The sequence below is a fragment of the Manihot esculenta genome, chromosome 18 (assembly GCF_001659605.2).
Source record: "Manihot esculenta cultivar AM560-2 chromosome 18, M.esculenta_v8, whole genome shotgun sequence".
Taxonomy (NCBI): Eukaryota; Viridiplantae; Streptophyta; class Magnoliopsida; order Malpighiales; family Euphorbiaceae; genus Manihot; species Manihot esculenta.
In genome coordinates, this window is record NC_035178.2 from 31,131,188 (window position 1) to 31,157,285 (window position 26,098).

At 36.7% G+C, this 26,098-nt stretch overlaps 2 protein-coding genes across 3 annotated transcripts; both read left to right on the forward strand.

Annotated features, from left to right (window-relative positions):
- The first annotated feature begins 10,922 nt into the window (after positions 1–10,922).
- Positions 10,923–12,735, forward strand: LOC122722525 (flocculation protein FLO11-like). 2 transcript variants are annotated; one of them, XM_043953549.1, is made up of 2 exons: positions 10,923–11,589; positions 12,374–12,735. In XM_043953549.1, the coding sequence occupies exons 1-2, from the start codon at positions 10,954–10,956 to the stop codon at positions 12,476–12,478; spliced, it is 741 nt and encodes a 246-aa protein (XP_043809484.1). In that variant the 5' UTR covers positions 10,923–10,953; the 3' UTR covers positions 12,479–12,735. The 2 variants fall into 2 exon arrangements, with proteins under 2 accessions (XP_043809484.1, XP_043809485.1); XM_043953550.1 differs by having other exon boundaries at positions 10,927–11,589; positions 12,395–12,735.
- Positions 12,736–25,495: 12,760 nt separating this feature from the next.
- Positions 25,496–25,801, forward strand: LOC122722465 (acidic endochitinase WIN6.2C-like). The gene has a single exon (XM_043953169.1). The coding sequence runs from the start codon at positions 25,496–25,498 to the stop codon at positions 25,799–25,801; it is 306 nt and encodes a 101-aa protein (XP_043809104.1).
- Positions 25,802–26,098: the final 297 nt, after the last annotated feature.

The following is a 26,098-nucleotide window of genomic DNA, read 5'->3' on the forward strand; positions in this document are numbered from 1 at the left end:
GAGAAGCGTCTTCCACCCCCATAACTAATTTATTGAGTCAAATAAAGAAACCTATGTGTCAATGATCAATCCCAACAACTGAAATGGATCCAATTCTTCAACTAGACTTTTCTCGTTATTGAATTACCTTTACTTTATTATTTGCTTTACTTTACTATTTTTAATTCTAGTTTAGTTCATCAATCTCAAAATCCCCCTTTTTATTTTTATTGTCTATTTTTTTGCTTAGTCTTGATAAGAAAAATAGGTGAGTATCAATTCCCTGTGGATTCGATCCTTTTACCACTATCTACAGTTGTAAAATTATGGATAACCAAAAAGGTTATTTTTTACTGGCTTCGACAATCGCACAGTTAAAAATTGGCGCCGTTATCGGGGAGTTGATTTAACTAACTTATTTTTCTTTCATGACTAGGGCTGGACGTAAGGAATATCTACTCTACGATCCATAAATTGAGTGCACATCAAGACAAGCCAATCCGAGGAACCAAGCCTCAAAACAGTCTCCATCAAACAGTAGCCACCAACTTGGAAGCTGCAATTCAATTTGCTACACAACACATTCAGACCAATGCTGCTGAAGAATCACCTTCTGCACCTACTGTCAAGACTGCTGTCCAAGAAACAGAACAATCTGTGCCACCTGCTGCTGAATTCAAAGTTGAATTTGCTGGCAAAGCTACTGTCCCAAGAAACAGAACCAGCTACAGAACTTGCTAAACCAGCTGCTGAATTTACTGCACAATCTGCCACAGAGGTGATAGATTCATCCGCAACTGATACACAAGCTGCTGCACCCGAACCAGCCTAAAAACCAGAAATTCTTGCCAAAAAAATTCCAGAACCAGCCCCCCAAACACCATCTGAATTAGCTGCAATAAAGGCAGTCACAGTAGCACCTGAAGAGGTAGAAAATGCAATAGCTTCTACTCTTGAACCAGCTACTGTCCTTGCTGAATTTGAAGCTAAAAATGTTGAGGTGAGAGCTCTAATGGCACAAGAAAGGACTCTTCCTGAACTAGCAGCACCCGTGGATGATCAAGCACTATGGTGCATCACTTACCCACCTTTGACAGCCTCTTTTGAGCTTAAAGTCGGATTAATTCACCTACTTCCAAAATTCAGAGGTTTGGAGAATGAAGATCCACACAAGCACCTTAAAGAATTTCACATCGTATGCTCAACAATAAGGCCTCAAGGTATTTCCGAAGAGCATGTTAAATTAAGAGCCTTTCCCTTTTCTCTTGATGATTTTGCCAAAGATTGGTTGTTCTATTTACCACCCAGATCCATCACTTTATGCGATGGGAAGGTGAGAGCCTTCTTGAGCGAATACTTCCCAACCTCAAAAGTTATTGGCATCAGAAGAGAGATCATTTGCATCAAGCAAAAAGATTATGAAGAGCTACACGAATATTGGGAAAGATTCAATCGATTGTGCACAAATTGCCCTCAACATAACATCTCTGATAAATCCCTTGTTGGACGTTTCTATGGAGGTTTGCTGCCATCCGAAAGAAAATTCATTGATGTAGCATGTGGAGATTCAATTGAAGATAAAACATCTAAAGCAATTAGAAAGTTAATTTCAACAATGGCAGCCGCATCCAAGCAATATAGAGATCAAAGAGAACTGCCAAGGAGAGTTAATGAGGTAAGTACATCTTCCTTAGCCTCACAAATTTCTGATTTAACTTCTGTTATCCGTAGTTTGGTTGTAGGTCAGGCTCAACAAATTCATCAAGAACAGCAAGTCAATACCAATGGAGGTTTTAATGGACAGTAGAGATACGATCCCTACTCTAACACCTACATTCTAAGTTAGAGGGAGCACCCGAACTTCAGTTATGCTAGGGCAAATCAATATCAAAGTCCAGCCCAAGCAGCACCTCAGGAATCTAGTGTGCCCCTTGAAGAAATCGCAAAATCTTTAGCAAATATGGTGCAAAACCTTCAAGAGCAAATGAGTCAAATGGCTACTTCTGTGAGTAAACTAGAATCTCAAGGAAAATTACCTTCCCAAACAGAGATTAATCTAAAGCAAAATGTTAGTGCCATCATGTTGAGAAGTGGGAGAGAGCTTTAGAATGACAGAGCTGATGATAGGGCTGCACAATTGCAAAAATAGGTTGCTGAAGAAAATCTGCCAAAAAGTGATCCAGAAAATCTGTTTGCCCAAACAACAGGCCAAACAGATAGGCAGGCTGCATAGCAGGGAAGAAACTGTTTGCCCGAACAGACAAATAAGGCAAAAATCTATTCACCAGCACAAACTGGACATACAGATTCTGTTCAGAAGACAAAATGTTGTTTGCCCAAACAGGTTATGCAGGTAACACAAGTAGATAACCATTCGCCCAAATGGACAGAAAAGGAAAAACAGCCAGACAGTAGTTGGCCCGAACTAGTTCAGCAGGCAGCCTAAACAGAATGCAGTTTGCCCAAACTGCAGAACTTGGCAGAATCTGGTTTGCCCAAACCACTTCAGTAGACAGCCCAGGCAGATTTTGGATTGCCCAAACCAGTTATGCAGACAACACAACCAGAAAGTGGTTTGCCCAAAACACCAGCAGAGGATAAGGCAGAATTCGATTTGCTCAAATTCAGTACCAAATTGCAGCCATCTATGAAGAAATATGAATTGGAGTTCGAAGTGCTGCCCAATCATCTTAAAAATGCAAACATAAGGGCTAGAGGCACACCTCACTTGAAAGAGTAGAAACTAATCATGTTACTTCATGAGTACATGAAAGAAATAGGATAGGTTATGACCAAAACGAAAGGCGTGCTGCACTTCTTACTTAATTCAGTTGGGACCCTTTTTCCTCCCCCAATTACTTGAGCCTTGATCAAGTCGAGAAGGTCCAGCCCGCGACTTTAAACTAGGGCGCTATTGGGAGGCAACCCAGCGGAGGCAATTTGCCTAGTGGGAGACATGCTGCAGCTGCAGGTGCAACACCTACTGCCAGCTGACCACAGAGGCACCTAGTTTGGCTAGCAATTTGCCCAAACAGCTGCCCAAAAAACCACACAGGGGAGTCACTTTCTCTCTTTTTGCTTTTATATTTCCAATATATTGAGGAAAATGCATGAATTAGGTGTGGGGGTGCATATCTCTGAATTTTGATGCTTTATGCGTTCTTTTTAATTTCTTTTATATTCATTTAAGCTTTAATTTTTAATTAGCATATATTAGGTGAATTTTTTTCATTTTTTATATTTTTGTTTTCAATTCACATACATATTCACATAGCCACAGTCTTCACACACATGTAGCCACAATTTTTTCTCTTATCTGTTTTTATATGCTTTACTCAAACACGTAGACTATGTTGAATGAGCTTTCTTTCCATGACCCTATTGATGTGATGACTATTTAAACCTAAGTTGAATCAATTGCAGTGAGTTGTATTTATTTTTGAGAATTTCCTTTTGAATTGAATCTTGGAGCTTGCTATGGTGAAAAATATATGACATTACTCATTAGAGAGAATAATAAAGATGTGTGAATAACGAAATATGACTTATTTTAGCAATTGGTGTTAGATTTGCCCAATTCATTGAGAAAAAAGAAATTCAGCAAAGGCAAAGACCTCAAAAGCACAAATTAAAAACTGTTTCAATGGTCAAAGACTATGAACAGAGCTAGTAGCCACTTGGACAGGTGACCAACTAAGTAACCGGAGGTGGGTATCACAAATATGCATCTTCGCGTCAAAAGGTTGGTGACTTTTTCAGGCAAGGATAAAAGTGCAATAAGCTGGATAAAGCACTTCAAGTAAAGGCAAATCACTCCAAGAGCTAGGAAAAGTCTAAACTAAACAAAAATATGTGCATGTATAATATCTCTAATGAGAAAAACAATTACTAACTGATGAGTTGCAAAATTCACATTTTTTTTCCTCATTTAATTCCTTGATTTTGCTGTAATTTTAATGTAAATATTTAATTTTAATTTGAATTTAATTTTATACAGGTTTGTGAGCAGAAGTTGATAAAAGGAAGAAAAAAATACTGAAATAAAGGATTTTTATACTGGGAAGCTACAATCGAAGGGAAGATAAAGATAGATTTTGCCACCTAAACAATGATAAGATCATATTCAAATGGGTCAAGTTGAAACAAACTCAATCAGATGAGGATAGAGATAAGATTAGGATAGAGATAAGATAGGAATAATAGATTTTATTTTAATTATTAAGTTTTATCTTTTTGTGCCTATATAAAGGCTCTAGCATTCAACCTAGGGGGACAGATTCTACTTCTCACTCTCATTTCCTCTCTTGCTGTTCTCCCACCTTCTTCTCCATCTTCTTTTCTTCTTCTTTTACTTAATTGTTATAATTTTATTATGGCCATGAGTGGCTAGACAATTATTTTTCAGTTGAAGGTTAATTTAATTTTGAGGTTTGTTTAAGTTGTGAGGTTATGTGCTTTAATTCTCTTCATCTTATTTTCTATTTTCTATTAATTTCTGAATTCGAGGAACACCACCTCCATTGTTATTTTCTTGAGAATTCAAGGGGCCCATTGAATCTCTTGGGAAGACAACATATTGCTAATTAATCTAATCAAATCCGTAATTGTTTAATTGGGTTAATAATAAGTAGCAATTAATATATTAGTTTATATTAAGAAATTAGTGGATTTGATTTAAATAAAACGCGTGTTTTTATTGATCAAGTTTGGGTTCTTCTCTCTTAATGTAGTTGACTAATTAAATCTACACGCGTGTTGGGATTGTTAGTTAACTAGGAATTAATTTAAGCGCGAAGCGGATTAATGTATTCATAAGGAAGAATTGGTGGGATTCGCGTGTTTGACCACTATAACCAAACAATAGATAATAATATGAAATATTTTGTTTCTAACCAATGATCAACTGCAAATACCTCAATTTGATTACCTTCAGCTGAAAGTTTTTATTAATTAGTTGTTTCTAAATTTTCAATTACATTATTTATTTATTTATAATTCTTTTATTTTTATTGGCTCGCCCAAGGTACAACCATTTTCATAGAAAAGAAAAATCTCTTCTTCTCACTTTTTCATTAAACTATTTCTCTATTTCAATTTGGTCATTTAAATTAAACAGTTTTAAGGTCTCTGTGGGATCGATACTCACTCACCCTATCTTCAAGTTCTTAACAATCAAGAGAAGGGAAGTAAATTTAAATTGACGGATTCGACACCCGTCAAATTTTGGCGCCGTTGCCGGGGACCTCTAACAATTTGTTTTTGTTTTTATGACCAGATCTGAGAATAGCAGGATTCAGTTTGATCCAGAAATCGAGAAGACTGCAAAAAGGTTGAGAAAAGCAACTAAGTTGCAAAAACAGGCCAATTCGGGAGCCTCTCAACCATCTGCCCGATCTCCTTTGCGCACTGAAGAGACCTCATCTTCAACACCAACTGAGCCTCTAATTGACACAAATCAAAGAGACAATATGGCCGCAGCTGCTGCCGCTGAAGAGCAACCCCTTTGCATAACATACCCAATACTGAATGCACCCTTGGAATTACGAACAGGTATGATTCATATGTTACCAAAATTCCAAGGCTTGGAGAATGAAGACCCTCATTGTCATCTAAAGGAGTTTTATGTCTAGGTATAACTGATCAACAAATAAGGTTGGTAGCTTTCCCTTTCACTTTAATTGAATCTGCTAAGGATTGGCTCTACTATTTGCCCCCAGGTTCAATCACCACTTGGGCGCAAATTAGAGACTTATTCTTAGAAAGATTTTTTCCAGCGATCAAAGCATCATCAATAAGAAAGGAAATAAGTGGAATTAAGCAAAGAAAAAATGAAATTTTACATGAATATTGGGAAAGGTATAAGAAATTAATTGCAAGTTGTCCAAAACATGGAATCACTCCAAAACAACTTAATCTTCACTTTTCCGAAGGACTTTTGCCATTAGAACGAAGAATAATAGATGCTGCTAGTGGAGGAGCCATTGCAGAAATGGAACCTGAAGAAGGTAAAACTTTAATCTCCAAATTAGCTGCCAATTCTAGACAATATGGCCGAGAAGAGGACATTCCAAGAAATGCCAATGAAGTAAGTATTGCATCTTTAGATTCTAAAATTTCACAACTAACAGCTGCAATTCAACAATTGGCTACAGGGAACAATACACGAACTTGTGGCATTTGCAAACAAGCAGATCACCCCACAGATATGTGTCCTATCCTTCAAGAAGGAGAGCAACAGGTAAACGCCATTGGAGGATTCAATGGACAACAATTCAATGGACAACAAAGGAAGTATGACCCATTTTCAAGCACTTACAATCCAGGGTGGAGAGATCATCCAAACCTTAGTTATGGGAATAGACAGCAGAACTACCAACCAAGGACCAACTATCAAGCTACAAAATCAGGTATGTCTCTAGAAGACATTGTTCAATCCCTTGCTAATAGCACTCTTGCTTTTCAACAGGAAACAAAGTCAAGCATTCAGAATTTGGAGAATCAAATGAGCCAACTTGCTACATCAGTAAGCAAGCTAGAATCACAAGGGAAACTGCCCTCCCAAACTATGCCAAATCCAAAACAGAACGCAAGTGCAATTACCTTGCGAAGTGGGAAGGAGTTGGAGTCTGCCAGCCAGAAGAGGCTTGCCCAAGGTAGTACAGCAGACCAGAAGGTAGAAGCAGAAATAGAGATTCCAGAAGAGAAACAACCCCAGGAATCTGAGGAAGAACAAACTCCGATGCAGGTAATTCGTCCACCTTTTCCCGAAAGACTTGCACAAACAAAGAGGGAAAAGGAAGAGAAAGAGATCTTAGAGATCTTTCGCAAGGTCCAGGTAAACATACCCCTTATTGAGACCATAAAACAAATACCCAGGTACGCGAAATTTCTAAAAGACCTTTGCACTAATAAAAGAAAATTGTATGGGCATGAAAAGATTAAAGTAGGGGAGAATGTGTCAGCTGTACTCCAAAGAAAAATTGCACCAAAATGTAAAGACAAAGGCATGTTTGCTATATCATGTAAAGTAGGAAACCTTGAAGTAAAAAAGGCAATGTGTGACTTAGGAGCTTCCATAAATGTCATGCCTCTATCAGTTTATTTGTCTTTGGATGCAGGCCCGTTAAAACAAACAGGAATCACACTCCAACTCGCCTATAGATCAATAGTCTATCCTAAGGGTGTATTGGAAGATGTTTTAGTCCAAGTGGGAAAATTAATCTTCCCAGCCGACTTCTTCGTCCTAGACATGGAGGACGATAATTCATCCAACTCTACAGATTTGTTGCTAGGAAGACCATTCCTTAGTACAGCCAGAACGAAGATTGATGTGCATGAAGGCACGCTCACAATGGAGTTTGATGGAGAAGAGGTAAAGTTTAATGTCTATGATGCAATGAAGTATCCTGATGAAAACTTTTCTGTTTGTAGCATAGATGTAGTCGAACCTCTCGCTCAAGAAGCATTTGGACTAAGCAAGGAAGACAAGTTGGAGGTAGTTCTAACCGAAAACTTGACATTAGATTACCTTAACGAGTGCACAACCCAGTTTGATGAAGAGATCATAGAGACCATCCACTCATTGGATACATCAGACCAGAAGGTAAGTACCTCTAATTTACTTTCAATACCCAACTCTCACCACAAACTTCTCCCTTCAATTCTTCAGGCCCCGGAGATTGAGTTAAAGGCTCTTCCCACGCACTTGAAGTATGTCTTCCTAGGGGAAGAAAACACCCTTCCGGTCATAGTCTCTAATAAACTGAGTAAAGGTGAGGAAGATAAGCTTGTTCAGGTACTGAAGGAGTATAAGGAAGCAGTTGGGTGGACAATCGCAGATCTTAAGGGGTTAAGCCCCTCTACGTGCATGCACAAGATCCTCCTTGAAGAAAATAGTAAGCCAAAAAGGGAAGCACAAAGAAGATTGAACCCACCTATGATGGAAGTTGTAAAAAAGGACATACTAAAATTGCTCGATGCCGGAATAATATATCCAATTTCAGATAGTAGATGGGTAAGTCCAGTCCAAGTTGTGCCAAAGAAGACAGGAATAACAGTAAGAACCAACTCAGAAGGAGAATCAGTTCCCACTCGTGTTCAAAACGGGTGGAGGGTTTGTATAGACTATCGCAAGTTGAATTCAGTAACTAGGAAGGATCATTTCCCTTTACCTTTTATCGATCAAATGTTAGAAAGATTGGCAGGAAAGTCTCATTTTTGTTGTTTGGATGGCTTTTCAGGTTTTTATCAGATACCAGTGGCCCCAGAAGACCAAGAGAAGACGACTTTCACATGTCCGTTTGGCACTTTTGCCTACAGAAGGATGCCTTTTGGGCTTTGCAACGCACCAACAACTTTCCAAAGATGTATGGTTAGTATATTTTCAGAATTTGTTGAGAAGATAATCGAGGTATTCATGGACGACTTTACAGTTTATGGTAATTCATTTGATGAATGTCTAATTAACCTCACACACATCTTAAAACGATGTTTAGAGTCTAATTTAGTCTTAAATTATGAAAAATGCCACTTCATGGTGGATCAAGGCTTAATTTTAGGACATACAGTCTCTAAATAAGGAATTGAGGTTGATAAGGCCAAGGTTGATGTAATTAAGGATTTACCATATCCTAAGTGTATACGAGATATTAGATCTTTTCTTGGTCATGCAGGATTTTACAGAAGATTTATCAAAGACTTCTCAAGGATTGCTCAACCATTGTGCAAACTTTTGCAAAAGGATGTACCATTTAATTTTGATAATGAGTGTAGAGAAGCTTTCGATACTCTTAAAGAAAAGCTAGTTGCTGCCCCCATTATGCAAGCACCAGATTGGCATTATCCATTTGAAATAATGTGTGACGCAAGTAATTATGCTTTAGGAGCTGTTCTTGGTCAACGGATTGATAAAAAACCCCATGTAATATGTTATGCATCCAGAACTTTAGATAAGGCCCAAAGCAATTATACCACCACTGAAAAAGAATTGTTAGCAATTGTCTTTGCCTTAGAAAGATTTAGATCATATTTGTTGGGTACTAAAGTAATTGTGTTTTCTGACCATGCAGCTTTGAGATACCTTTTAAAGAAGAAAGAAACGAAACCACGACTAATTCGTTGGATTTTATTGTTGCAGGAATTTGACCTTGAAATTAAGGATAAAAAGGGATCAGAAAACTTGGTTGTCGATCACCTCAGTCGTTTATTTCAATCCCAAGATGAATTCCCTTTAAAAGATGAATTTCCTGACGAACAATTATTTTTTGCGCAGGTGACAAGCCCTTGGTACGCTGATTTGGTAAACTATATGGTGACCAAAAGTTTTCCAGCAGGAATTTCAAGAAGCCGGAAAGAGAAAATGAAGCATGATGCGCGACAATACGTTTGGGATGAGTCGTACTTATGGAAATTTTGTGCTGACCAAATAGTAAGGAGATGTGTCCCAGAAAATGAAATAGAGTCTATTCTTCGTTTCTGCCACTCAGAAGCCTGTGGAGGGCACTTTGGACCAAAGAGGACAGCAAGAAAAGTGTTAGAATGTGAACTCTACTGGCCCAATGTATTCAAAGACTCTTATATGTTTTGTAAGGCATGTTCCAATTGTCAAAGAACAGGTAACCTAGGATACCGAGACCAGATGCCCCTTGCACCTATACTAGTAATTGAAATTTTCGATGTATGGGGTATAGATTTTATGGGTCCATTTCCCTCTTCATTTAGAAACCAATACATTTTGCTTGCTGTTGACTATGTCTCAAAGTGGGTGGAGGCTAAGGCCACCAGGACTAATGATTCAAAAGTTGTTTCTGTTTTTTTGAAAACTCATACTTTTGTCAGGTTTGGAGTTCCACGACTACTAGTGAGTGATCGAGGAACCCACTTTTGCAATAAGGTGATCGAATCATTGTTGAGAAAATATGGAGTAACTCATCGTACCTCTACAGCATACCATCCACAGACAAACGGTCAAGCGGAGGTTTCTAACAGGGAAATTAAATCGATCCTAGAAAAAACTGTCAATATTAATAGGAAAGACTGGAGCAACCGCCTTGATGATGCGCTATGGGCTTATAGGACAGCCTATAAGACCCCAATAGGCATGTCACCATTCCGGCTAGTTTATGGCAAGCCTTGCCATTTGCCAGTTGAGCTAGAGCATAAAGCCTTTTGGGCAATAAAGCAATGGAACAGCAGCTTAATAGAGGGAAGTTCTAATCGAAAGTTGTAATTGCAGGAACTGGAGGAAATAAGGAATGAAGCCTACGAGAGTGCCAGAATTTACAAGGAGAAAACCAAAACTTTTCATGATGAATCAATTTCTCGAAAAAATTTTCAGGTAGGTCAAAAAGTTTTGCTTTTTCATTCTCGGTTAAAACTTTTTCCAGGAAAATTAAGGACACGATGGATTGGTCCATTTGTTGTAATTAAGACTTTTAACCATGGAGCCATGCAAATTCAAAGTCTTGAAACTGGTAAAATTTTTAAAGTGAATGGCCATAGACTCAAACCCTTTTATGAGGGATTCAAGCCCAAAGATGAAGAAATTATGGTTCTGGGAGTACCACAGATCGGAACTTGAAGGAAGGAAGTCCAGCCTAGGACAATAAACAAGGGCGCTGCTTGGGAGGCAACCCAAGATTACAGGCTTGCCCAAGCCTGTAGAGTCACAAGTAAGTTTTCTTTTAATTTTTTATTTTTAAATTAATTTATTTGTTATTTTTGGAGCAGATTGGATCTTCTAGGCAATTCGAGATTTTAGGGAACCTTTTTGGAGGTAAGCTATTATTTTTAAAATTGCTCCCAAAGGAAGGTAGGTTATGTTCTACTTCATCTTATTTTCTGTTTAAAAAAAAAATTAATTAAAAAATAATAATAATAATAATAAAATAAAAATAAAAATAAAAATAAAAAAATTTTTCTAACTCTGTCTTCATCTTCTATCTTTTTCTTTTCTTTTTCTTCTCTTTTCTGCAGATGGCCCGCGCCGCTTCTTCCCGTGCCGCCAACAGCCACGCCGCCGGCACTTCGATCGGTAGCCGCCGCTCATCGCGCCACCGCCAGACCACGACGAAGATCCCCTCGGACGCGGCGACCAGGCCTCGCACGCAGACCATACCAGCCTCCTCGCCGGTCACAGCCCCTTCCGCGCGTTCCTCCTTGCCGGTCACAGCCCCTTCCGCGCGTTCCTCCTCGCCGGTCACAGCCCCTTCTGCGCGTTCCTTCTCGCCGGTCGCAGCCTCTCCAATGCCGACACCGCCGCCGTCCACTTCCTCGCCAGATGCAACCATGCGCCCGCATTCACAGATGAAAGGTAAGGTTCCTATTTATGACTTAATGAGTGATGATGAGGAAGAATGGGAGGTAAAACCTGAAATCCTGAGGCAACTCCAAGAACGAAAAATGCAACCCAGAACCATAAAATTAATCGTGGAAGCTTCGGAGGGCAGCAGCGAGGACACAACCTCGAGTGCCAGTGAAGAAATCCAGGCTGATTCTCCTCCAAAGAAAAAGCAGAAAAAAAGGATGCCCAGAATAGCTGGTGGAAAGGCCAGATATCTACCTGCAGAGCAAGACCTTCATGGCAATTTTAGCTTTGTCGGCGATGATGAGGTGAGATATAAAATTTTTCTCCATTCTGATATTTATGCTTGTAAGAAAATACATGATGATACCTTGATCCAATTGCGATTGTATGATGAAGTTTATGCTTTAATTGATACAATTGGATGGAGAAAATTTTTTGTTATAGATTGTCCCTCCTATGTTGAGCTTTGCCGTGAATTTTATGCAACCTATGAGTTTTCTTTTGATGCACAAGATTTTAATTTGAATATTCCTACACTTCGTTTTAGGTTGCAAAATAAAATGGTCCAATGTTCAATCACAACATTTAATTTGTATTTGGGTATTTATGATAATGAATATGTCAAAACTGTTGAATATTTAGATTCATTATGTGACTACCCAGCGGATTGGGATCCAATTTTAGCATACAAGGAGTTAACAGGGAAACCTGAGCTTAAATTTAGGGGTGGGAAATCTAAAGCTAATGATATTCAGAGCCCTGCCCTTAGATACCTTCACAGGTTCCTGTGTTACACATTTTCTGGAAAAAATAAAGATCCAACTAAACTCACAAAATATGAACTCTTCTTCTTATGGTGCATGTTAAAAAAAAGAAAAGTTAATTTTGGTTTTTGGTTAGCCTCCCAGTTTAAAAGTATATCTAATGCTGGGCGTGGTATATACTTGGGTTCTGTAATTTCAATGCTAGCAGTAGGGTTGGGTGTACTTGATATTAAAAACACTAATTTACACATAGCTGAGCCTATTCCTCCACTTGACATATCTGCACTTAATTCTATGGGCTTACTTTGCCTCAACGAGAGGAAAGAATTTGTGTTTTGTCCTCCAGGTCCTATCATTCCACCACGATCGCGTTTATTTCGGACAAAGGACCAATCACCTTCAGCCTCAGCCTCCCCAGCAGCATCTCTAGAACCTAGTGATCAAGCCCGCCTAGCCAGACTTGAGGCAAAGATGCACCATATGGATACCAAATTGGATGTCATTCTCTCTCACTTGGGGTTGCCCATACCCCAACCACCAGCAGCCTGAGTTCTATGCGACTTATTCTTAAGGGAAGTTCTCTTTGATTTACTTTTATTTTCTTTTGTGCACTTCCCTGTTTAATTGAATTTTTTCCACATTGAGGACAATGTGAGGAGTAAGTGTGGGGGAGATGTGGTATGGAAATAGAAGTTTTTTTTTTTGTGATTGATGAGATGATTGATGATTGATAATTGATGAACATTCTGAAATTTTTGGGAATTTTATTTTTTTTTCTGTCATTTTTCTTTTAAGTTTTTGGTGTTTGATTCTGTTTTTATGATTCTCAGCAGTTTCTCAGCACTTGCACTTTAAATTGTTTCTCATATTTAATTTTTTATGATTTTCAGTATTTGCATCATTTAAAAAAAAATGACAAGTTATTAAAAAAAATAAAAAATATTTTTTATACAGCCCCTTACTTACCATAGGAAATTGATATGTCCTTTATCGTAGAATACAAGTTATTATGCCATTTGTATGCTAGCTTAAATAGAATAAATTTATCATTGTTCATTTTATTAGTTTTATTTTTAAGGCTTGTTTTGAAATATCATGAAGTATGGTCCTTATTTAAATAGTTGGGTAAAAAATGCATGTTCTTTTAAATGAGTTGCTGCCCTTTATTGAGAATGAATTAAAGGATATTTTCTAGATTATATATTTATGTGGAAATTAAGGGGTATTATTATTAAAAAAAAAAAAGAGAAAAAAGAAAAAAATAAAAATAAAAATCAGAAATAAATGCACTCCTATGACCCATTCCTCTAGTTGCTTGATTAATTGATTACCAACCCGATGGCCCAAGTAGTGCGGTACTTGGTGACCCCTTAAGGTAATTCTGTATGGAGAAATCGGTGTTTGGGAGAGTATCACCCCTTTTTGGGCCGTTTAAAAAACTCGCTCATACCTTTTTATTGGGTAATTATGAGTGGAGCTAGTAGCCACCTGAGCTAAATAACCTGGGGCAAGTGGCTCAGTAACCATTTGTTTCACGTTCACTTTATCGGTTTCAGGCAAGATATAGTAGGAAGTGTAAAAAATAAATAATAAACCCCAAATCTTTAAATTTTATTGGTCTAGTCAAGAGTTCTAAGATTCTATTCTTTCAAAAGGGCAGTTTAATATTATATGGCATTCTAATATTGTATGTGTTTGAAATTGAATTGAGGACCAACTTTATGAGTTGAGAAACATGTTTTAAATATGAAACTTGTTGAAGTGAACTTTGGTGAAATTAAGCTATTTCTGCTATCATCCTATTGCATGACAATTTAGGACAGCCTATTCAGCTATAAAAAGAGGATTAAACCAACAACAAACGAGCTTCAATCTTGGGGAGACTGCACCTGCAGCCGCGCGCCACACCAGCCGGCCGTTCAGCTCCTTCCTCTCCTTCTTTCTGGTTTTCTTCCTTTTATTTTTATGTTAGTTTCAGCCATGAGTGGCTGATACCCCTTTTTCTAGTTGAAGATTAGGTGAGACTTCAAGTTGTTTATGGATTGTGAGATCTGAACCTATTATGTTCTTCTTTTATTTATCGATATTTATGCAATTTCATGGACTTTGTTATTTAGATCAATAGGCCCCATTGATTCTTAATTGCAAAGTAATAATTTGTTAGTTTGGATAGTTTGAAGTCCGTAATTGCTTGAATTATTCAAACACAAGTAACTCTTGGTGTAAGAACCAAGGAGATTGCGTAATCTAGCAAGATCACCATACGTTTGGGTAGCTAGAATTAGGTCTCTCTTTTTCTTAATGCAATTGACAGTTGTATGATACTAAAAGCCCCAAGGACGTTCCTTGGCAACTTGTTGATTAGTGATTAATTAGAGGACGTTTCTTAATTAATATATGCTTAAGGAGGGATATGGTGGTGAGAAGCGTCTTCCACCCCCATAACTATTTTACTGAGTAAAATAAAGGAACATATGTGTCAATGATCAATCCCAACAACTGAATTGGATTCAATTCTTCAACTAGACTTTTCTCACTATTGAATTACTTCTACTTTATTATTTGCTTTACTTTACTATTTTTAATCATAGTTTAGTTCATCAATCTCAAAACCCCCCTTTTTATTTTTATTGTCTATTTATTTACTTGGTCTTGATAAGAAAAATGGGTGAGTATTAATTCTCTGTGGATTCGATCCTTTTACTACTATCTACAGCTGTAAAATTGTGGATAACCAAAAAGGTTATTTTTGACCGCCTTCGACAACCTGCACAGTCAATGAAGATAGACCGTTAAAACTTTTCTGGTTCGTTGGACGTGGAATCTGTTCTTGATTGGCTGGCAGAGGTTGAACGTTTCTTCGAAATTATGAACGTGAAAGAAGATCGCAAGGTTCCGATGGTGGCCCATAAGTTAAAGGGGGGTGCAGCAGCCTGGTGGCAGTCAGTTTAAAACGAACGCTATCGAAGGAGGCCAGAACTTATATCAAACTGAGTGTTGATGAAGCAGATGATTGAATAGCGGTTCTTGCCTAGCGATCACGCTCAGGTTTTGTATAACCGGTATCATAACTGTGTACAGGAGAATCAAAGGGTAGATGAATATACCGAGGAGTTTTTTAGGTTCCAGGCGAGGTATGAAAACTGTGAGAATGAAGACCAGTAGGTTGCTCATTATTAGAGTGGCCTAAATCATGAAATTCGTTGTATGATGGGAGTAGTTGCGATTTTCCCTTTGGCAGATGCCATTGAGATGGCCAAAAGGGCAGAAGAGCATATTGATTGGTAGCCACGACAGCAATATAACCCGAATTTTAATTACAGAAATTTTGGTTCAATAAGGACGCAGCAGAATAGAGGCAATTATAGCGGGCAACCTTTTAAGGTTGCAAATTATGGCAATCCTCATAATGCTATGAAAGAAAGGAGAGACAGTAAGGGAAAAGCAGTCACCATTGCAGCACACAAAGGAGGCAGAACCAATCCTTATCAGAAGCCAAAAGGGAAACATATGTCACTGCTGCAGGCAACCTAGTCATCGATCGAATAATTGTCCAGAACGTAGAGGAGTTAATAATGATTTCCGAAAGGTTAATGTGGTTGAGCAGGTGGCTAAATCTGAGGAGGAAATGGATGATGATGACGGATCTATTGCTGGTTTTGAAGATGAAGAGGTCACCTATGTGGTCAAGAAAATCTTATGCTCGACAAAAAAGGAGGATGAGATGCAAAGGAGGAAGATTGTTCAGGCAAAGTGTCGAGTAGGAGAGGCAATTTGCAGGCTAGTTATAGATAGTTGCAGTTGTGAGAATCTAATAGCTAAGCAATTAGTGGAGAAATTGCAGTTGCCTACACAGCCGTACCCTTCGCCATACAAAGTCGAATGGATTAAGGAAGGTCCAACAATTGAGGTCAACAGAATCTGCAGTGTGCCTATCTCGATCGGTAAATCTTACACTGAACCTATTAATTGTGATGTTGTGGATACGGACTGCTGTGGAATTTTCCTAGGTCGCCCTTGGCAGTTTGATGTTGTTGCTTTGCATAAGCGGAAGGAGAATTCATACATGTTCACATGGAATCGAAAGAAGATTGCTATTTTGCCTTCTAGTTCTGTGAAACATTCTAAAGTGGAAGGGAAGAATGTTGTTATTGTTTCCACGGGAGTGCAAAGGCTATCAGGTGCAGTTGAGAAATATGGAGGCATGCTGACTTTATTGGTGAGAGCAACAGACACAGCGGAGGATGCACCATCTTTACCACCACCCATCAAAGAACTGTTGAAAGAGTTTCCCAGGATAGTGGAGGAATCCTCCAAGCTCCCACCGTTGTGGGATATCCAGCACTAGATTGATCTCATCCCTGGATCAAAATTACAGAATCTGTCACATTACAAAATGAGTCCAAAGGAGAGTGAAATCCTCCAAGAACAGGTTGAAGAATTATTGAAGAAGGGGCATATTCGGGAGAGCATAGCCCCTATGGAGTACCTACCATATTAGTTCCAAAGAAAGATGGGACTTAGAGAATGTGCGTGGATAGTAGGGTCATAAACAAAATTACAGTTCAGTATCAATTTCCTATTCCATGACTGGATGACATGCTGGATCAGCTATCTGGGTCTAAAGTCTTCTCTAAGATCGACCTTAAAAACGGCTATCTCCAAGTTTGGATTAAGGACGGAGATGAATGGAAGACAGCCTTCAAGATTAAGGAAGGCTTGTATGGGTGGTTGGTTATGCCCTTTTGATTGATGAATGCACCTAGCACCTTTATGCGACTTATGAACCAAGTTTTACGTCCTTTCTTATGCAAATTTGTGGTTGTTTACTTTGATGACATCTTGATTTTTAGTCGCAATGAAGAAGAACATTTACAGTATCTCCATCAAGTCATGACAGCCTTACAAGAAAGTGAGCTGGTTATTAATATTAAAAGTGCATTTATATGATGGAGCGCATTCTATTCCTAGGATTTGTTGTTAGTGCAGAAGGGATACATATTGATGAGAAGAAGGTAGAAGCAATACAGAATTAGCCTATCCCCAAAACTATTTCTGAAGTTTGTAGCTTTCATGGCCTTGCTACTTTCTATCGACAGTTTATCATAAATATTAGCAGCATCATTGCCCCTATCACAGATTGCTTGAAGAAAGAGAGAGTGTAGAAATTTGCTTGAACTGACACTGCCAACAAGAGCTTTGAAGAGATTAAAGATAAGCTTACTTTTGCCCCTATTCTTGGTCTATCCGATTTTGATAAAATTGTTTGAGATTGAATGTGATGCTTGTGGAGTTAGGATTGGGGAAGTGTTGTCATACTCTAAAAGGCCTATTGTTTTCTTTAGTGAGAAATTGAATAAAGCTAGGAAAAAGTGGTCCACTTATGAGCAGGAGTTATATGTTGTATTCCGGGCTTTTAAAACTTGGGAGCAGTATCTGATGGGGCGAGAGTTTATTATTCACACAGATCATCAATCTTTGATCCATTTTAAAACTTAAAAACAAGTGAATAAGATGCATGCTCGATGGGCAGCTTATTTTGGAGCTTTCATTATGTCATAAAATATAAGGCTGGCCATAATAATAAGGTGGCAGATGCATTGACTAGGAGTGCTGCACTGTTGATTACAATTAATCAGGAGGTTGTAGGTTTTGAATTTCTGAAGGTTTTGTATGCTACAGATGATGACTTTGCTGATATATAGGCTAGAGTCCAGGCTCACCAGCCTACTGATGGGTTCTTGATACATGATGGCTTTCTTTTTAAAGAGAACAAGTTATGCATTCCTCGATCTTCATTGCGGGAAAAACTGATTCGGGAGGTACATGGAGGAGGTTTGAGTGGTCATTTGAGGCGTGATAAGACTGTTGCTGGGTTGGAGGAGTATTTTTACTGGCCACAATTAAAAAGAGATACAGGTCAGATGGTCCAGAAGTGCCCAGTTTATCAAACTCAGAAGGGACATTCGCAGAATACGGGCTTATACACTCCACTGCCTATTCTAGAACATCCTTGGGAGGACTTGTTTATGGATTTTGTTCTTGAGCTTCCATGTACTCAACATGGATCTAATTCAATTTTTGTTGTTGTTGACAGGTTCTCCAAAATGGCGCTTTTCATTCCTTGCAAGAAAACTAATGAAGCTTCTCATATGGCAAAACTGTTTTTCCAGGAGATTGTTCGCTTACATGGCGTTCCAAAGACCATTACTTTTGACAGAGATGTGAAGTTTCTAGCTCACTTCTAGGTGACTTTATGTAAAATGTTTTGGAACTGAACTTCAATACAGCAGTGCTGCCCATCCCCAAACTGATGGACAAACTAAAGTGGTGAACCACACGCTTGGCAATCTTCTGCACTGAATCTGCAGTAACAAGAAATCTGCTTGGAATCTTGCTCTTGGCCAAGTCAAATTTGCTTGCAACAGTGCTGTCCACAGCTCCACAAAGATATCACCGTTTGCAGTTGTGTATAGGAAAGTCCCAGTGCATACAGTTGATCTTATTGCCCTTCCTATACATTCTCACAACAGTATTGCAGCAAGCAACTTGGCAAAGCAGCATGTGGATGTTTTCCAACTTTTGCTGCCGAGGTCCGATGGACACCCACGATAGCTTTTCGGAAAGGAAATTTCGAAAAGGAAATTTCGAAAAGGAAATTTCGAAAAGAAAATTTCGGAAAGGAAATTCCATCGTTAGGGGTCAATTTTGCATTTTAATTATTTTTTTTGGATATTTTTATAATTTTGCATATTAAAATTTTCTTTCTATTATAAATAGTCTTCCTTGGCTATTAGAGACTCACTTTTCAATCTTTAAAGAATTTCAATAAGATTTTTCGGCTTCTAACCTATCTTTCTCTTTTATCGTTTTAGTCAAACCATATTGGTTAAAACTCATGACAAAATCTAAATAATTATTTATCATACTTTATCATGTTACAAAAAGTTTTTAAAAAAAATTATAAAATATCCTGTCACATATGTTACGAATATAAATATATTAAGGCTATAGTTTCTCAAAAGCTTTAGATCTATATTTGTAATTTATCCTAATTATTTCATATTTTAATTTTTGTTGTTATAATTATAGTTGATTAAAAATATTTCAGTTTATTATGTTAGATTTTAAAAATTCTTTTCAGAATTTATTTTTTATTTTTTTGACACTACATTATAAATATATTATTTTTAAATAAAAATAAATATCAAATATTAGATATACATGACAACGTTCACTAAATTTTCTTTTTTATTAACATAAACTTGCTAGTAATCATAAAATTGTTATTAATGATTAACATGTTATGAGAAAAAAAAATGTTTTAATGAATAAAATAATATAAATGATCAATGGGACTAAATATTACTGGCAGTATTTTATGATATAAGATAACATAATTATATGAAATTGATATTATTATTTATATGCATTGTAATTCGATTCATATAAAAATATTAATTGAAATTAATGAAATAAGAAAAATAAGATTAACTTTCATATAAAAAAATAAAATTATATATATAATTTTTAATTTAATTTTTATTCATAAAATAGCTATAAATAAATTACTGTTCTATACTAAATAACGATTACATCTAACGGTTAACAAGTCTAAAAATTAATGATTATTTTTTCATTTCTAAGAAGTGCAAATCCTATGGCTGCAAATCTCCAACAGAATTATCAGGAAGGTTACAAGATCAAGATAGACCTTCAAAACATTTCTGGTTCATTGGACGTGGAATCTATTCTTGATTGGCTGGCAGAGGTTGAACGTTTCTTCGAAATTATGAACGTGGAAGAGGATCGCAAGGTTCCAATTGTAGCCTATAAGTTAAAGGGGGGTGCAACAGCGTAGTGGAAATCGGTTCAAAATGAACGCTATCGGAGGAGGCTGGAACCCAGACAAAACTGGGTGTTGATGAAGTAGATGATTGAATAGTGGTTCTTGCCTAATGATCACGCTCAGGTTTTGTATAATTGGTATCATGACTGTGTATAGGGGAATCAAAGGGTGTATGAATATATTGAGGAGTTTTTGAGGTTGCAGGCGAGGTGTGAAAACTATGAGAATGAAGCCCAGCAGGTTGCTCATTATCAGAGGGGCCTGAATCACGAAATTCATTGTATGATGGGAGTAGCTGCGATTTTCATTTTGGCAGACGCCATTGAGATGGACAAAAGGGCAGAAGAACATGTTGATTGCCAACCACGACAGCAGTATAATCAGAATTTTAATTACAGAAATTTTGGTTCGATAGAGACGCAGCAGAATAGAGGCAATTACAGCGGGCAGCCTTCTAAGGTTGTAAATTCTGGCAATCCTTAGAATACTATGAAAGTAAGGAGAGACAGTAAGGGAAAAGCAATCACCACTACACAACACAAAGGAGGCAGAACCAATCCTTATCAGAAGCCAACGGGAGACATATGTTACCGCTGCAGGCAACCTGGTCATTGATCGAATAATTGTCCAGAACATAGAGGAGTTAATAATGATCGCCGACAGGTTAATGTGGTTGAGCAGGTGGCTGAATCTGAGGTGGAAGTGGATGATGATAACGGATCTATTGCTTGTTCTAAAGATGAAGAGGTCACCTATGTGGTCAAGAAAATCTTATGCTCGACAAAATAGGAGGATGAGATGCAAAGGAGGAAGATTTTTCAGGCAAAGTATCGAGTAGAGAGGCAATTTGCAGGCTAATTATAGATAGCTGCAGTTATAAAAATCTGATAGCTAAGCAATTGGTGGAGAAATTACAGTTGCCTACATAGCTGAACCCTTTGCTAGATAAAGTCGGATGGATTAAGGAAGGTCCGACAATTGAGGTCAACAGAATCTGCAGCGTGCCTATCTCGATCAGTAAATCTTATACTAAACCTGTTAATTGTGATGTTGTGGATATGGATTGCTGTGGAATTTTGCTAGGTCACCCTTGGCAGTTTGATGTTAATGCTTTGCATAAGGGGAAGGAGAATTCATACATGTTCACATGGAATCGAAAGAAGATTACTATTTTGCCTTCTGGTTTTGCAAAACATTCTAAAGTGGAAGGGAAGAATGTTGTTATTGTTTTCACAGGAGTGCAAAGGCTATCAGGCGCAGTTGAGAAATCTGGAGGCACGCTGGCTTTATTGGTGAGAGCAACAGACGCAGCGGAGGATGCACCATCTTTACCACCACCTATCAAAGAATTGTTGAAGGAGTTTCTCAGGATAGTGGAGGAATCCTCTAAGCTCCCACCTTTGCGGGATATCCAGCACCAGATTGATCTCATCCCTAGATCAAAATTACCGAATCTGCCGCATTACAAAATGAGTCCAAAGGAGAGTGAAATCCTCCAAGAACAGGTTGAAGAATTATTGAAGAAGAGGCATATTCGGGAGAGTATTAGCCCTTGCGGAGTACCTGCCCTATTAGTTTTAAAGAAAGATGGGACTTGGAGAATGTGCGTGGATAGCAGGGCCATCAACAAAATTACAGTTCAGTATCGATTTCCTATTCCACGACTGGATGGCATGCTGGATCAGCTATCCAGATCTAAAGTCTTCTCTAAAATCGACTATAAAAGCGGCTATCACCAAGTTTGGATTAAGCAGGGAGATGAATGGAAAACAACCTTCATGACTAAGGAAGGCTTGTATGAGTGGCTGGTTATGCCCTTTGCTTTGACGAATGCACCTAGCACCTTTATGCGACTTATGAACCAAGTTTTGCATCCTTTCTTACGCAAATTTGTGATTGTTTATTTTGATTACATCTTGATTTTTAGTTGCAGCGAAGAAGAACATTTATAGCATCTCCGTCAAGTTATGACAGCCTTGCAAGAAAGTAAGCTGGTTATTAATCTTAAAAAAATGCATTTATATGATGGAGCGTGTTCTGTTCTTAGGATTCGTTGTTAGTGCAGAAGGGATACATGTTGATAAGAAGAAGGTAGAAGCAATACGGAATTAGCCCATCCCCAAAACTATTTCTAAAGTTCGTAGCTTTCATGGCCTTACTACTTTCTATCGATAGTTTATCAGAAATTTTAGCAGCATCATTGCCCCTATCACAGATTGCTTGAAGAAAGAGAGAGTGCAGAAATTTACTTGGACTGACATTGCCAACAAGAGCTTTGAAGAGATTAAAGATAAACTTACTTCTACCCCTACTCTTGCTCTACTCGATTTTGATAAATTGTTTGAGGTTGAATGTTATGCTTGTGGAGTTGGGATTGGGGGAGTGTTGTCACAGTCTAAAAGGCCTATTGCTTTCTTTAGTGAGAAATTGAAAGCTAGGAAGAAGTGGTCCACTTATGAGTAGGAGTTATATGCAATATTCCGAGCTTTTAAAACTTGAGAGCAGTATCTGATGGGGTGAGAGTTTATTATTCATACAGATCATCAATCTTTGATCCATTTTAAAACTCAAAAATATGTGAATAAGATGCATGCTCGATGGGCAGGTTATTTTAGAGTCTTTCATTATGTCATAAAATATAAGGCTGGCCATAGTAATAAGGTGGCTGATGCTTTGAGTAGGAGGGCTGCATTGTTGATCACAGTTAATCAAGAGGTTGTAGGTTTTGAATTTCTGAAAGTTTTGTATGCTATAGATGATGATTTTGTTGATACATGATGGCTTTCTTTTTAAAGAGAATAAGTTATGCATTCCTCGATCTTCTTTGCAAGAAAAACTGATTTGGGAGGTACATGGAGGAGGTTTGAGTGGTCATTTGGGGCTTGATAAGACCGTTGCTGGGTTGGAGGAGCATTTTAACTCGCCACAATTAAAAAGAGATACAAGTCGGATGGTCCAAAAGTGCCCAGTTTGTCAAACTCAGAAGGGACATTTGCAGAATACGGGCTTATACACTCTACTGCCTATTCCAGCACATCCTTGGGAGGAATTGTCTATGGATTTTGTTCTTGGTCTTCCATGTACTCGTGGATCTGATTCTATTTTTGTTGTTGTTGACAGGTTATCCAAAATGGTGCATTTCATTCCTTGCATGAAAACTAATGATGCTTCTCATGTGGCAAAACTGTTTTTCCAGGAGATTGTTCGCTTACATGGCGTCCCCAAGACCATTACTTTTGACAGAGATGTGAAGTTTCTAGCTCACTTTTGGGTGACTTTATGGAAATGTTTTGGAACTGAACTTCAATACAGCAGTGCTGTCCCCAAACTGATGGACAAACCAAAGTGGTGAACCACACACTTGGCAATCTTCTGCGTTGCATCTGCAGTAACAAGAAAACTGCTTGGGATCTTGCTCTTGCCCAAGTAGAATTTGCTTAGAACAGTGCTATGCACAGCTCCACAATGATATTACTGTTTGCAGTTGTGTATAGGAAAGTCCCAGTGCATACAGTTGATCTTATTGCCCTTCCTATAGGTTTTCACAACAGTATTGGAGCAAGCAACTTGGCAAAGCAACATGTGGATATTTTCAAACAGATACAACAATGTCTCATAGAAGCCAATAATAAATATAAAGCTACAACTGATAAACATAGGCGTTTCAAATCCTTCAATATCAGTGACCAAGTTATGGTATATTTACGTAAGGAGCGTGATGGAGGATAGAAAAAACTTGACGCAAAAAAAAATTGGTCCATTCCGGATCATTCAGAAGATTAATGACAATGCTTATGTTCTTGACCTCCCAAATGAGATGAAAATTTCCAAGACGTTTAACGTGGCGGATCTATTTCAATACTATCCTGCTGATGACAACTCGAGGTCGAGTTCTTTACAAGTGGAAGGGAATGACACAGAGCAACTAGTCTTGGAGTTTACAGCAGACTTGGATCGGACGTAACTTTTGTTGCCGACGTCCGATGGAGACACACGATAGCTTTTCGGAAAGGAAATTTCGGAAAGGAAATTCCATCGTTTAGGGGGTCAGTTTTGCATTTTAATTATTTTTTTGGATATTTTTATAATTTTGCATATTAAGATTTTTTTTCTATTATAAATAGTCTTTTTTGACTATTAGACACTCACTTTTAAATCTTTAAAAAATTTCAATAAAATTTTTTAGTTTCTAGCCTATCTTTCTCTTTTATCGTCTTAACCAAACGATATTCGTTAAAACTCCTAATAGAGTCTAAATAATCCTTTATTATATTTTATCATATTATAAAAAATTTAAAAAAATAATTATAAAAATACCCTGTCACATATGTTAACGAATATAATTTCTTATAACTATATAGAAATTGACGCTTTAATAATTAGTCATTTTCTCAGCTTATAAAATATTAAATATTATTAAATAATATAAATATTATTATCAAATATACAAAATATATTTATTTTTAATAATAAATTTAAATCGGAGGTTATTTTAATTGGTTAAAAGAATAAAATCTTAAAAACTTATAAATCTCATATATAAAATATTGTAAAGAATAATTCAGTATTTTTTATTAAATTTAATAAATATTTGGATAAAAAAATAGATAGAAAAATTAATTTGAGTATATACTAAAAGTGAGTAATTAAATTATTTGATTTTAAAAATATATAAATTAAAGCTATAGTTTCTCAAAAGTTTTAGATCTATATTGGTAATTTATCCTAAACATTTCATATTTTAATTTTTATTGTTATAATTATAGTTGATTGAAAATATTTCAGTTTATTATGTTAGATTTTAAAAATTCTTTTTAGAATTTATTTTTTATTTTTTTAACACTACATTATAAATATATTATTTTTAAATAAAAATAAATATCAAATATTAGATATGCATGACAAGGTTCACTAAATTTTCATTTTTATTAACATAAACTTGCTAGTAATAATAAAATTGTTATTAATGATTAACATGTTATTGAGAAAAAAATATGTTTTAATGAATAAAATAATATAAATGATCAATGGGACTAAATATTACTGGCAGTATCTTATGATATAAGATAACATAATTATATGAAATTGATATTATTGTTTATATGCATTGCAATTCGATTCAAATAAAAAACATCAAGATTAAAATAGTGAAAAATATAAATTGAAATAAAAAAAAATAAAAAAAATAAGATTAATTTCCATATAAAAAATAAAATTATATATATATAATTTTTAATTTAACTTTTATTCATAAAATAGCTATAAATTAATTGTTGTTCTATACTAAATAATGATTACATCTAACTGTTAAAAAGTAAAAAAATTAATGATTATTTTTTTATTTCTAAGAGGTTAAAAGCATAATGTAAGAATTTGGTAGATAAGATGGGAGTCTAAAATTACACACTTTTATCGAGTCATACAACAAACATTTTTCATAAGATTACACACTTTTATCAAATCATACAACAAACATTTTTTATACTATAAACGATAAATTGAGGAACAAAATTACTCTTTTCTCTCTTTATATACCAATTTGTAATTAGAAAAGTCTTCACTTTATCATTTAAGATTATAATTAAATCATAAACGGATATGAGGGTTTTCGCCTTTATAGTTTCTTCTCTTTTGTTTACTTCCCTTTGGCTGCCTACTTTAGCTGAACAATGTGGAACTCAAGGTGGGGGTGCTGTGTGTCCTGGAGGCCTATGTTGTAGTCAATGGGGCTGGTGTGGTAGCACAATTGATTACTGTTGTGTTGGCTGCCAAAGCCAATGTAATGCTGCAATATGTAACGGTGGACGTAAAGCCGGCAATCTCCGAGGAGGTGGTGGAGATATGGATGAGATATCTTCAGAAAAAGCATTTGATAAGATGCTTAGACAAAAGCCATTTGCATAATGGATACAAGATAATCAGTTTCCATCTTATATGGAACTAGTAATCTAAATAAAAATATGTGCCTTGTATTTCTGTAATCCTATTGCTTTACATAATGGATTATAGAAATTATTGTGTGTACTTTAAGTGCAAGCATATGCACTTCCTCCAATAATAGTCACTTGCCTTTGAATTTCTTCTCTTTTTATAAATACTCAATTTTAATTTATTTTTAAAAAATTTTCAAACTTTAATTTTATCTAAGTCACAATATTATGGTACAATAGGTTCAAGTTTACCAAAATAAAAAACAAATCA

What these genes read in the sequence shown, in the direction of transcription:
- LOC122722525 (XM_043953549.1), top strand. Translation starts at nt 10,954, where the DNA reads ATGGCCCGCGCCGCTTCTTCCCGTGCCGCCAACAGCCACGCCGCCGGC. An exon ending in GCTTTGTCGGCGATGATGAG is followed by an intron (nt 11,590 to 12,373) that starts GTGAGATATAAA and finishes ACGAGAGGAAAG; the next exon opens with AATTTGTGTTTTGTCCTCCA.
- LOC122722465 (XM_043953169.1), top strand. Translation starts at nt 25,496, where the DNA reads ATGAGGGTTTTCGCCTTTATAGTTTCTTCTCTTTTGTTTACTTCCCTT.